The following is a 14,906-nucleotide window of genomic DNA, read 5'->3' as shown; positions in this document are numbered from 1 at the left end:
ACAGTAATTTGTTGTTATATTACTAGTTTTAGTAATTAAATAATTTGTGATGTTTCCAATTACACATTATATTTAATCTGTACTTTATTATATCTCAGTATTGTATTCGAATTTGTTTTTCTTCACTTTTCTGCCACTTTTTTTCACTAATCGTGACTTTAGAATGATCTAATTGCACATTTATTTAATCTATACTTTATTATATCAGTATTGTATTTGAATTTGAACTTCATCCTGTCACTTTTTTCGCTAATCGTGACCTTGAGAGTGATTGATTGATTTGTTGTTTTAAGTTCATTTTATGTACAGAAAGGCGAATCAGTTTTGGACCTACAGTTTAAAGTGAGACCCGAACAACTGTGCTATGTGGCTCCACCAGGTATCGAACCCGGGACCCCTTGGTTACAAGACGACAACGTTACCACTACGCCATCGGATAGGCCCACCCTTGAGAATGACCGGTGATAAAATTAAATTACTGAAGGGCCACATGGACAGGACACACAAGTCCCACAGAGTATCATACTGGTTACGGGTCTATGCGCCAGAACCTCGTTAGCCTGCAACAATGTTATCCAGGATGCACTATGTAGAGAAGAGTTTGATTTTTGAGTGTCTGTAAAGAGTACGTTTCACCGGTTCAAGTCATGTGTTTTGATAGTCCTGAAACTCTGATAATTCAATAATGTTGTATTTGTTCCGACTGTTCGCTGTGCAAATATTCGGATAACACCGAATGCAACACTGAATGATCCAGACAAAAAGGAGGGAGAAAGCATCAAATTAAAGTAAAAGTTCAGGGATGTGTGGCAAATAAAATTATAAAGATGCAAAAGCAATAATTAGCCGTGTCGGTGATCGAGCGCGACGACTGATCGACTAGCGACCTCGCACCGAAGGTCCCGTGTTTGAAACCATCAAATTCACCTAATGAACATCCATCCTAATTGTCGCGATTAGGATAAAAATGCAAGGAAGCAACGTATCCAAATAAGGAGAACAAGAGAAAACTAACTCCCTGTGGACAGAGGCGGTTTCTGAAATAGCTAAATCGATGCAACTTATGCCTTATTAATTTCTTTATCTTACCGGCATTTCACCCACAAAATATATTTCATATATTGGTTTCACATATGTTGCTGCAATGTCGATTGCTGGTAATTGTTTCCTTCCCCTAACAGATAGGTCGATCGAAATAATATATTTGCCACTATACCAGCTCCTGGTATTCTTTCAGTTACCGAAATTAAATTGATTGATTGATTTGGTATAATTTACTTCGCATTTGTGCCACTTTTGGGTAATCGCGAAGATGAGGATGAGTGATGATATGATGAAATTGATGAAGGTACACCCAAACAACACCCATGCTCGGGCCGGGATTCGAACACAGGACCCCTGGCTTCGTACCGCGCTGTGCTAACCATTTCGCCACGGATTCCGGCACACGAAATTATATGTTTGGATCTGCAATCCATATATATGCGTAGAATGATTCGATTGTTGACCTTAAGATTGCATAAAGTGACTCTCGAAAAAAAAATGACAAAACCTTGAAGGCTTACTCACCTATATGCGTAAAGCTCCTGGCAGTGTTAGCAGACCGCGAGTGCCTTCCTGGTAAGTTAAGATCCATGGTGTCCACTTCGAGTCCCGTCTGCTCCTTGTAAAGTTGCATCATGGCGTCCGGTACGATTATATCCTTGAGGTTGGGCCTCGGCCGATGTCTGAATCCAAACAGCTGGATAAGACTCGATTCCAGCGTCCTCACAATGTCTCTCCGTGCAGGGGCGTTCTTCGCTTCTCGCTTCTGGGAGGTCTGTTGCCTGGCACCAGGAGAATCAGGGGATATGGCGGACGATGATAGACGCACGGCAGAGGCTAACACTATTAGTAGTAGAAGGCACAGCTCCAGAGTATCGCGTCCACGCATGGTCGATCACACTCCTGCAAAGAAAAAAGAAGATAGGTAAGTCTCAAAGTTAAGCATATTATGTTTGTTGTCTTATTTAGCCTAAGCAGACATCTAAAACAAGCGATCAGTCTCCCGGTGCTAACATTAACAATAAATTGTCAATGAAGATAAAAGTGATTGCTTTCTTTGGATACATGAAAAATATATCGTCTTCCCTTTACAAAATCATATTTTCATTTTTGCTCAGAGTACCTATATTTTCGGAGGAGGCGAGTAATGTAATGACAAAAGACTAGCCATCCAGAGCTTTCATATGGTATATCTATCATGCAAATTACCTTTAAATATTTAGGAATCTTTTCTCGGGGGAAGTCTCATTTTATATACCCTAAATACCATCCAAAAAGTAGGCGGTGGACTTGTAGACTCCCTTCTGGTGCCGCCACTGTGTAAAATTAGCTACAAAAGGCGCAGTTAAAGAATCAGTAGAGGCTCTGAAAATGCAGATTTACCTGCGCCTGCGCCGCCATGCGTTCTTTGGGGGTAATGGAATATTTTTGTCTTTAAAATCAGTCCTCAAAATCATTACATAAACTATTGATAGATTTGATTTATTTTACTTCGCTTTTTGTGCCACTTTTGGCTAATTGTCGAAAATGGGGTTGAGTGATGATGTGATTAAATTGATGACTGGACACTCACAAATATCCATGCCCATGTCGGGACTCAAACCAGAGACACCTGGCGTCGTAGCACGATGTGGTAACCACTCCGCCACGGAGGACGGCCTCATCAACTATTATATCAAGGTTTGGGTTTGATCGCGGGTTCAGTGTCCGGGAATTTTCTACCTGTGTATAGGGCCGGTGGCAACACACCATCGTGAGGAAATTGGGGAGCTACGAGTGAGTAGTGTTACCCGGTCTCGTAAATCTCCTACAATGACTGGGTTTCGACGTGCTAACCACACGTAACCCCCTTGAATTTATTACTCCATATAAACCATATACATTGGTATTTGGAGGGTTCAGTACAGCTCGTAAAAAAATATATAATTACAAAATTTCTATAATTTGCAATCTAGATATTCACTAACGCTATAATATTCCTTATTAACTAATAGTTTTTTTTAAAAAAAATTGTTTTATATCATTCGGTAAATGGTTGAATATTTTAATTGCCATCTGTTCGGGTCCTTCTTGAACTAATGTTAGCCTGGTGAAGTATGGCTTTAGAAGCAGTTTGTTTCGGGTGTTATATGTTCTATTGAACTTCGTAGCGTAATATTTTTTTTCTCGCATATAATGCCATTTCATATATGTACAGTGAAGAGAGGGTTAATATTTTGTATTTCTTAAACAACGTTTTGCACGATTCCCTAGTTTTTATTCCTGCTTTTGTTTTCTAAATGCTTCTAAACTTGCCGGTGAGTTTCCACAGAATTCTATTGCATAATTTATTAGTGAATGAATGATTGCATAATATACCTGAATTAGTGAATTTGTATTAAGTGTGTTTTAATATCCTCAGTGCAAATATTTTGGAATTTAGTTTTTTAACGAGTATTTTTACATGGTTTGATCAATTTAGATTTTCATTTATAGTTACTCCTAAAAATTTTGTTTCGTTAATATTACTAGAAGATGGCTATTCTTTACTACATCTTTAATTTTATTCTTTTGTTTACCGGTTGATGAACTCCTCACCTCTAGGTAGGATTGTGCGAGGGAGACTGGCAGTCGGGAGATGGCCCAGGTCCTTTCGAGGGTTATTTTATGTGTGTGTGTGTGTGTGTGTGTATATATATATATATATATATATAAATATATATATATATATATATATATATAATATTGTATGTACGCTAGTGTTGTTGAAATACGTAAATCTGACATTTAATCTGGAGATTTGAAAGTGAAACACATTGCATATTCAACTTACAGGACGAGCGATCGCGCTACCATCTACCGGCATTTCTTTGAAACAAGTCTCCTCAAGTACGCGCTATAGTTTCATGAACTGCCGCTAGATGTCTACAGCGTTGTCTCTACATTAGTTTATATCTAATCTGCCGGTTTTTGCATTGTTCTACGAAGTGCTTTATTGGCACGATAAAGAAGTCATACAACTAAAATTGCATTTTTTATTGTTATATTTAACATCTGACACCTCTTGAAGATATTTGCATCTGTCTAGAGATTTTGAGAACATTTTTCACTGCCTATTTGAAAATTGCCAAATACAAAAACCGCTCGAAGATTTATTTGCTTTTTGTCGGTTTGAAGCAATTCTGGTTAATTGTGACGATAAGGATGAACGATGATTGGATGAAGGGATAATCGTAAATATACATGGGCAGGACAATTAACACAAATTCCGAAGATTTGTGCATTCGTCTTCGCCTCATTTAACAGTGTCGCAAATCACCTCTTTATACAACATTTTTGTCCAAGGTGCAGTTCAGCTGACATTATTCGATTGTTTTCAAGTAGAATTTTCTATTACTTTGTGCAATTAATCTTTCATTCTTCTTAGTGAAAGTGAAAAGTTTTCCAATTAATTTTACAAAACATTAAAATAAGTGCATGAATATTGTAGTAAAACTACAATAATATTAACAATGTAGAAAATATTAGTAAAAATTTCGGTCTGGGTCAGTTTAGATATTGCATTTTCTTTGAACGAGTCTTTGGTAAGCAATAAGGATTTTCAATTACTCTTGCAGCCACTAAACATAGATCTACTTCGAACCTTTGAATACTCAACTTAGAAATGGGTTTGTATAAAAGAAAACTAATCGCACAATACAGAATGCACTGCTGAAATAAAGGGGAGATCAAGTGTAAAGAAATTACCATGACTTGAGAGGAATTTGATCAAAATATGGTTGGGTTAAGACCTATTATAACTGCTGGGCACAGTCCCAACAACAGCAATGTTCTCATAGGGTATAATTCAGCAAATACATAGTAGAACAGGATGTATAAGTATTACCAAGAAAATCGTCCATCATCATATTTATTCTCTTTGTTTCACGCAATGAGAGCTGCAAGAACTGAAACAAAATGCGAAACAACCTGTCGATAAATTCTGCACCACCAAACGTAAAAATCTAGTCCTTAAAAGCACGTAGAAGGAAAGAGAAAAATTAATGGAATAGTCATGGACACGTTACCGACCGATACTTGTGCTTTCCACTGTACCAACAAGTATTTTTTTTTTCACTGTCCAGTGTTCATTATCTATTAATGCAGTAACCGAGTTACAGCCAGAATCGTACCTATCAGATTTGTACTATGGCCAATGCAATCTGATTTCAGCTGTGCAAACAATAGGGTGTTCATAAATTCATTTTTGACATGTCGCTGTGCATAATCCCTACAACTAAGGTCAAATTTCAAGTATAGTGTTGCCGCCGCGAAAAGAAGAATACATCAAGTAACACACGTGAAGATACAAAGTCGTAGGACCGGTCAATAATAGGCATGTAAAAATGCACCCTCCCCTCCCTTACGTATTGTGTGTGATTGTGACGCAGATAAAAAAAAAAGTGGTAACGAAAAAGAGGAGAAGAATATATAACAGGATTGGCCACAATTTGCGTCATAAGAACTGCAAGGACAAGGACATATGCACAGAAAACAACATGGAAGAAGCAAGCTCAGAAAAAAACGAGAGAAATTGGTACAATAAAAACTCATTGTCTAACAGTCGCAATAAATACCTGTCTCGCAATCCACCAGTTACGATTTTAACGCTAACCAATCAGCAACAACCGTACGATATGGCCTACACCGAGCAGCCAGAGTCTATTTGGCCAGCGTTGTCAGGCACCGTAGGCACTTAACCATGATAGAGCATAAAGAACGAAATTCTAAAGGGAGAAAAAGTGTCATATATTACGCAGACAGGTTCGTTTCTTTTTAATGGAGCCTTAAACCGAGAGCTTAGATGTAGCTGGTGGAAATTAACCGGATCTAGAACGAGTTTCTAGTGACCCTTAGCCTCTTGAATGGGCATCACTTCCGTAAAATGGATTTGTATGTAATACATGGTTCAGTTGTATGAAATTCCTTTCTCTCTCTCTCTCTCTCCTGTACAAAAAACGACCATAAGCTGACTGTAAAAAAGTGAAAATGACGTCATATGTAGGAGCGGTATGGAAAGGCTAACCCGTATTGAAGAGATTGAAAAAGCGTACATTTTGATGGTAGAGAATCCAACATTTTAAAAAAAATATTCTAATAATCCTAACATGTGATATTTGAAGGATGTCAGACCCAATAAAACAAAATATGTTGTATTAATAATACAGTCAACGACATTGCATTGTCGAAAATTTGCTCATCGTAATTCCCCCCCCCCTTATTCTCACACGTTTCGTGGTACGGTGTACCGTTGCGTACAACCAGAAAAAAAATACTATGTATTGGTAATAGTAATCCAAACTGAATAATGTTACCTGATACTGGAATGCAAGCAGTGGCCGAGGGGAACGAGAAGGACAGTCGCCCACCGCCACAGAAAATATCACAAATATGCACTTTTGTTTGGTATTTAGGAGTATATTGAGCGTAATTGCCCCTCAGAAAATAGCTCGCCCTCCTCTGCATCCCCAAATATTTCTATCTGGGGCTAATGAATGCAATTACTTTTTGTTTGGATAAGGTGGCAAGGCAAGGACAATTCCTGTAGGATTTGCTTATAAATAACATGGTGTAACAATGGACATAACATGAATCAAAAGAAACAATAGCTATCTTATATTTAGACGAGAATCGAACCCGTTACACTTGGATGTTCAGATTTTTCCAGTCTCTTCAAATACGTTAGCAAGCATGGATATTTATGTAAAAAACAGAAAACTCATTGAAGACACTATTTTCCGTGAGAAACTTGCATTAAAATACATTCTCTGAAAGACTGTCTTTTTCGCTTACTAATGTCTTGAGATGAAATCCCGCCCCGTGGTATTATATTCTAATCAACAGCTAAGAACTCTGGACGTAACGCCATTGTAATTATCTAGGCTACTGTATTTATGTACACGATTTTGATACACAACTCCCCTCTATCAGTTTTAAATAAAATTGTTACCTGATCTGCCTCCACTTTAGATATTCAAAGGCAGAGGAGTGCGTTGGCTTCCCTGTGGGAGGGTAAAAGGTGGAGAAAGCAATAAAAAAAAAAGTAGCCGAAATTCAAATTGGAATCGCTTTGCCCCAACACAGTCCATACATTTAAATTTTCGAAACCGGCAACCGTCTTGGTTGCTTGCTACGTGAACGAACTGTACGAAGCTCTTCACCTGCATCGAAGGAAAAGCACGGAAACAAAAAGCAGTTGCTCCAGAATGCGGACTCCTTGAGGCTGAATACAAATCGCACTTTGATAATGAACCTTGTCCTCAGCATTCCTACTGAACCCGCCTCCCAAAGTGATTGAAAGGAACACTCACTTCAAACTAGCGATCATATATCAGAGAGGCAAGTGAAGTTGACTGGTCTTCCTAGTGTGAGTCATCTATGTTGTCGTCATTCAACTGTAGATTTCGGTTATCCTGCCGCCCTACTTAACGCAACCAGTAGTAGCGTAAGCGTCAAAGATCTTGTCAATAAACACGAGATAGACAGGCAGCACTGGTGCTTCTTGATACTTTGTAAGTCTAAGCACAGCAAAATTGGATTTCTCTACGCTCGTACTCCGAGTCCAGTGATGTGCGTCTACGCGTAAACAACGATAGTCTACATTCTACACGTAGACTATTTTATACACGTAGATTAGGTAATCTATGTAAACAACATGGCAAAAGGTGATAACTTAACAAAGAGCACCGTGGAATTAAAATAAAATTATACTGCGTATCAGTTGCTGATGTGTGAAGAGAACTTCATACTCTTTCTTCCAAATTCGAACAATTTCTCACCTAGGAAGAAACCTAATATAGGAAATATTCTAGTGTTTTATTGGGAAAAGACCACTCTTGCCTCACGACTGCCATCTGTTGTTGTTTTTTGGATACTATTTATCTTCTTCCATAGTTGATGATAGAACAGAAGATAAATTTTGTTGTAAATAGGATTCTTTTCATTTCGTTAGGAACCAATATAGTTGAAAATGTCACTTTCCCTTCTTGAAAGCCTTGAAAATTAATATTAATGCACTTTAGTTTGTCTACGTAGCCTATGTAAACTACAACCCAATGTAATCTACGCGTAGATTACGTGTAGACAACGCATGTAGACGTAAACTTATAGTCTACGGCACATCACTGTCCGAGTCACAGAATAATGGTCAAATCAAAGATATTGTAAATAAAAAGTAGATACTATTGATGGTTTAAGACATTTGACCAACGAGTTAGAATATGTGAATAGAGTGGCGGAAGGCCTCTCCCGTCTGAAGAAAATTTAAACCGTCCGCCATGGTATAAGCGCCCGAAACACCCAATGTTAACTGAGGTATGAATATTCAGCGAAATAATATTATAACAACGTTGTGGCGGAGAGTAGATGAAAGTGTATGCCAACTTTACTTAATCGTTCATTTCCCACCTCTCCTCTTTCATTGTAAGGGTGATAGGAGCGTCGGAAATTATTTCACGCGTGGCCTTATGTAAGTTCGGATGTATGAACAGGATTGATGGGGTTATATCCCCCTACTGGTCAAAAAAATTGTAAAAATTAATTAATGATCAGATAGTGAAAATATGTACTTATTAGCCTCAAAACAATTCTTATACCTCAATTACGGTCCCAAACTTTCCATTACAAAATTTCATCCCACGCTACTCCCTGTACTCAAGGGGTACTTGACCCCTCAAAATGTTCAGGTTCAAGAAAATTTACAAGTTAATGGTGCTTTGTTAACCTCTTGGAACCTGCGAAGCACAGTAATGAGTCATTTTCTATGATTTTGCAAATGTTATCAAAATAGTCCTGGATGATATTTTTATATGCTTGAAAAAGTTTTGAATCTGCCCCCCCCCCCCCAGTTAAGCTCCAATTTTGATACTGCTCCAAAAGTTAGGTCCCAAGTATATACATTCCTCATTCCTTGATGAGGTTTGGCCTTGAAGATTGAATGCACTTAGGTTTGACAGTCACGGTAAAATATATGGTGCATGTGGGAAAATTTGTAGTATATTTTTGAATGACTGCACACATTCGTACAAACTTCGTGAACCTCTGTGTGGGCACCACACCACGTTTCCGTTAGATCGCTCGTATGACAAATGTGGGTGGACAAAAAAGCATCTGGAAGCCAAGCTATCGGTTTCTTCATTTTGCTGATTCTTGGAAACAGACAAAAAGAAACCGTGGTAGAAATGTGACGTAAATTAACAAAAAATTCAAATACAAATTCCCATTGACTTGAGGTATAAATTGGGCCTCCCTAGTGACTAACGCTGTGATCTTGTATTCAAGGAATCCCGAGGTCGATTCCCGGTAGAAACGGGACACACACTGCAAACTTTGCGTCAAAGAATTGACATAACAAAAAACATTCTATACACTAAAACCTTTAAGGTAGTGCATCATATTTTCTGGGGGCGCAGCCACATTTAATATACCACTACAGAGCATTTATTTCTCTAGATTTTCTTCTTCGCTGGGGGGAGGGGGCATCCGCCCCCTGTCCCCCTCTGGCTACGTAACTGTTTAAAAATACTTTTCAGAATCAAAATTTACGCATAAATTAGAAAAAGGAGTGATGTTGATTCCGAATATCAATTGTGTGAGACAGGTAAAATGCATACTGTTGTTACTCGGGTAGCACAACGCAGTTACCGCCGACAAAGGCACAACCATAACGACATAATGAATCCTGGTGGATATTTTGATGTGCTTACATTCACCCCAACTCCAATCGCCATCAGCCAATGAAAACTTCCTAATTGAGCACGAGACCTCGGCGTACTAACCTTCGAGAGGGAAAACTCTGTTCACGGGCACAGAACAGAGTTTTACAACTCGTGTAAAGCATCATTGCTTTACTCCACAATAAGTTCAGCTTTAAACATAGACTAAAGCAGAAACTGAATAAGAGATGTGTCAAGTCAACTACGGAGGATGAATTAACGTGAATTATATGGGACATAGTCAACCATTCGATACATTGTTGTGACACGCCAATTTGCTATAAACAAATCTATTTAAGTTATAACAGTTTCGTTCTTCGAGAATTGAAGATTACAAGGCGACGATGTTATCATTATGCCAAGCCGGATGCCCGGAATTGATCAAATTAACATTCACGTGCGTGTGGGGAAAGTTGCATAACCAAAACATTCAGATTCCTTTAATTTACAAAACACAGCAAATGACCTCTCGGTGGCGCTCCAACCGGCCAGAAAACAACGTCGTGGGTTACAAAAAAAGAGGTTAGCTAACAAATCGTAGGAGAATTGGTATTGTCGCAATCTTTTGTGATTAAATTATTGGTTTGTGAACGTATTACAGCTCTTATTAGTGATGTACATACTTTTGTTATTTTTATAGATTGTCAATGGTTTCTGTTTGGAATTTCGCTTGCATGTGACGAAATTGCGAACATGTTAGCTATCTTTCACAGCACTTTTATGTAAAATATATTCAATCGAGTATACATCATTTACGAAGTGTTGTTAGCAATAGCGTTCATTAATCGTATAAAAATATTTCGAGGTTGATAACAGTACACGTTACTTTGCTTTGTTATTAAATACAGATACACGAAATATTCAATATACAAATTGCGTGGATATGTTTACTTTATAAAACAAGCTATCGACGAAACGATACTCATCTTGAACATGGACTTTTCATTCTATCTGCCGCGGGTGAAGGAAACTTGAGAAAGTACACATACTGCCTTGTGGCGACTATCGCTTTACAAATTTCAAAGTTCAGCGGGACAGTACCTACAGTTATAAGTGAGATCTCAACCTATGAAATATGACCCACCCCCACCGTGAATCGAGCTGGGATCCTCAATGATCCCAATGAAATTTATTCCTCGAAAGTTTATCGAGATATTCCTGTGCGCACCTTGTAGTTTTCAACTTTGCATGAAAGTTAACGCTAACGGATAACTGTTTTTAATATTAAATTATTGTTGTTTAACTCCACTTTATGCACAGATAGCCTAATCGGGACTGGACCTACAGTTTAAAGTGAGGTCCGAAGCACTGCAATTTTCGGAACCCCTTCATTACAAAGGGACGGCTACACAATAAGGAAGCCCAATATTAAATTAGCAAAAGTATAAATTCGTTTTTTTTCTGGCTAGAGAATAGAAACTGTGGACCTCCCCGATAGGGGTCAAAGCTGTCGCTTTGTAAATTGACGAGTCCTTGGTTCGATTCCCGAATTAGGCACTTTTCGGCGGTCCCTGTGTCAATAAGTCCAATCCTGGTAAGCCTGAATATAAACTTATTTGTTATAAAAGAAGTTGCTGGCGGCCAAATCCACGTTAATAAGGAACACAATGTCGTTACTCTTTACCGTTACTATCTCGTTACGTGCTGACTTTACAACATATGTGTAAACTATTACGCTAACAGGTGGGTTATATTGCCTGCAAAACTCGTGTGCTGTTGCGGGCGCGTACCAGGAAATTCCACAGATTATAAAAGGTCGAGGAGCTCACCTCTGTTGAAGCCAAGATACACACGTGCGCTGGTCCCGCGCTGTCTGCCTTCGTAGATTCCAGTCTCCCACTCCGGCGCTTTCACAAAATACACCACTGCACACACACACTCGGTCACAACACCCTCGACAAGAGGCAGAAGCCGTTTGTACATCACTCGAAAATCTCCTGGACTCCTCTGCCAATGACAGGTCAGCGGGGATCGGGATTTTGTGCAAAAATAAGCGCCCGTTCCAGAGAAACCATGCTTCGTAGCTGTACACGTGCAAAGCTTACAGAGTAGCTGCGAGGTAGGGGGGGGGGCGAGGAGGGGGAGGTCAAAGGTTAGCGAAACGACGAAGCCTCGCGATTCCCATAAACCCCCACAAAGCTTCCAAAATGCGAACGAGGAGATAAGATCGGAGGATTTCCCCCCCTCGAGTCACTCCTGTGAGCCGAGCTCCCCGCAGGAAGGCTTAGCGAGCGGACAACCCTAGTGACGCCCCACACAATACGCTGGTCGGCAGGTACGTAACAAAGCGACAGGTGCATTCTTGAAGGACCTGAATCTACTGGAGAGTGGGAACTCGGAGGCAAGCAGTCTGACATGCCAGCTCTCCCAAAGAATGCACTCCCACTTTGCCTCGGGGCACCCGCGTAGATAAGCACCTTTTTCCTGCACAAAGACACCTACTTCGACACGCACTTGACATACAAGTAAGATTATACTTCAAAATGTCATTCGTGACCAGACTATCCCCCCCTTCTTTCCGCAGCCCAAACCTGTTGGAACGCTCCGGCAGGCCAGTGGACTGACTCTCCGTTGAATTTCGTGGATGTTGTAGAGATTCAGTTAGAACGGGAACGCTTCTAGAGATCTGTTTCAGTACAACTACTTACACATACATGTAAACAATGTAGACTATGCAAACATGACAGGAGATGCTGTAGAAATGAAACTGAATACTACCTTTGAGCTGTTCAAATATCAAAACTACCTTTCACTCTTCTTTACAATTACAATTTTCTGCTAATAGTCAAACAGAATATAGGTAGGCTATGAGATATTCTCGTAATTGGGAAAGGTACTATTTTTTCTCACTATTGACACACTATTGTCTGTTTGTGGTGTTCTTTCCTAGCTATAGTGGTGTGCGATATATATATATATATATATATATATATATATATATATATATATATTTTTAAGATTGCTCTAATAATACTCTAGAAATTTCAGCGAAATATTCATGCTCGGCTAGATATCTGGACTGAATCTTCCTCTTCGTCACTGTTTCCACGTAGTACACCCTGGACCGCATTGTGCAGACTAACGAGGCTCTGGCGTCTGAACGTACGGCCATTATAATCCTATGTAGGGCTGTGTATGTGTTGTCCTGTATTTAACTTTCTCGGTGTTTCCAGACAATTTCGACGAGGGGGATTGGTCATAATGGAGTATTTTTGGCCTCCGCGGCTTTCTTCATGGAGAACATTTATGTCACTGAGTCAGTCGCAATGGTGGGATTGAAGCTTAAATGTTGGATGTGATATTTAATAATCATTGAATTTATTCTACATTACAGCCCCACCCACTACACGTTCAATGCTTATTCAATTCAAGAAATTCAACTCTAGCAGCTCACGGGAAAAGTACATAAAAATGTAAAAATATCTTATAAATCAATTGCAGAACATTGAGAAAAACCTGCATCCTTGAAATTACTTGGACAGTGATTGTACAGTCTTTCGGAGAGATGGAAATCTTCGATAGCATAGTGGTTACAGTTGCAGTCTTGTAATAGACCCCAATATGCATACAAGGGACGTAACTATTTTGGGGTTTCACGTGACGTCAGAGAGCTCGCAGCTGCCATATTGGTGAGCATTCGCCTTGCATTTCGTCTGTTCTTCACGCTTTAGTCTATGGTAGATACCAGGCCCGTACCCAGGATTTTTTTGAGTGGGATCGATATATATATATTATTATTATTATTGTCATGAAATGTGTCAATTATTAAATAATTAAATAATATCATTAAATATATATAAAACAAGAATTTGCAACATTTGTAAACTAGCAAATTAATTCCTTTAACAACTGGTTCAAAATGTCAAGAAATTAGAAGGTAGGTGAAATGTTTTTAATAAGTGTTAGATTTTATTTATAAAAATGATCAACAAAATTTCATACTTTTATCGCGTATATGTTTCTGTAATGGTGTAAATCTGTTAATTGTCTCTCGAAAGGAAATATTTCCTTATCAGAGCTGTAGCTAGAGATTTCAGTAAAAACTAATTGCTATTTTTTGTTGTTACAAGACAAACTCTTCCCCTCGGAAAATTTGATGGGGGGGGATCTTAGTACAAGATCGTTGGTGGGAAGGTGGAAGATCCCCTCCCCCATGGGATTTCTTACCCTGGATGTGACCAGCAACGCTATGGTAGTATTGCAGATGGACGTACAATTGCAGACTTGCAATATTATGGGCCAAAGTAACGGGAAGAAATTCAAATCAGCGATAGCCCATTCCCCCTTCTCCCTGACCGGACAATCAACAGTCGCTTGCAGAGAAAGCGTGTCACACGGTGTACTGTTTGGTGTTTATTGCTTACATTCAATTTCAAAAGTATTCGAACCGTACAGTATTCCCAAATTAACAATGTTTTAAATTTTCCTTTAGTTGTGTTATGCGAGCACCACTGAAAAGCCATGATTTGATTTCATTTGATATATAATAATGATAATCTATATTTAGAAAATAATATATTTATAAGTTAAATGATACGAAGGAATGATTCTTGTAATGAAGAACATGTTTGAATGAAAACTAACAAAAAAAGGATATTTTCTCATCAAGACTGCAGTTCCAAAAAAAACATCAGGACAGCGATTAAAAATAGTGAACTGCCCCGATCAGATTGGGGCATCTGGTAGCTTTGGTTATACAAAACCAAAATTACTAAATATAGTAAGTAGACTGCAGACTTCTGGAGCCTGCCTCTCTCCAGGAACAACCCATTCATTTTTGCAAGATGAAAATCTAAATTCTTGCAAAATCTGAAAAAAATCGCCCACGTTGTTTTTGTAAGTTTCATAGGTTCGCATTAAATATTTCATGGTTCGAGGGGAGTGGGGCATGGCCCCTTTTTTGGCAGGACGAAACATGTGCTGTTGTCTTGTTTTAAATTTGTGCATGTAAAGTTATTAACGTTATGTTGTAAAAATACTGCGCAGGAGAGAACACGTGTGATACTTGTGTAAACAGTTACATCCTCTTATGATAAAGTGATACTAAGGAGTTACTTTTGTGAACAAATTACGCAACTCTGACACACATAACTACGGCTGTAAATACTCCTCGTATAAAACCGACTACCT

At 38.9% G+C, this 14,906-nt stretch overlaps 1 protein-coding gene across 4 annotated transcripts in view; it reads right to left on the bottom strand.

Moving 5' to 3' along the window:
- The window catches only part of LOC145987812 (protein decapentaplegic-like), a 64,847-nt gene that overhangs the window by 3,819 nt on the left and 46,122 nt on the right, over positions 1–14,906 (bottom strand). For 3 of the 4 annotated variants that reach the window (XM_083122531.1, XM_083122530.1, XM_083122532.1), the window contains exon 2: positions 1,570–1,947. In XM_083122531.1, coding sequence (XP_082978657.1) covers positions 1,570–1,933 — 364 coding nt within the window. In that variant the 5' untranslated portion in view covers positions 1,934–1,947. Of the gene's footprint in view, positions 1–1,569; positions 1,948–11,545; positions 11,742–14,906 lie in introns of those variants that run through there. The other variant, XM_083122533.1, reaches the window with a different exon arrangement.

This window comes from Lepisma saccharinum, chromosome 5 (genome assembly GCF_977018435.1).
Source record: "Lepisma saccharinum chromosome 5, izLepSacc3.1, whole genome shotgun sequence".
Lineage (NCBI taxonomy): Eukaryota > Metazoa > Arthropoda > Insecta > Zygentoma > Lepismatidae > Lepisma > Lepisma saccharinum.
Note: the sequence above shows the minus strand (reverse complement) of the source record. Positions and strands in the feature narration are given on the sequence as shown.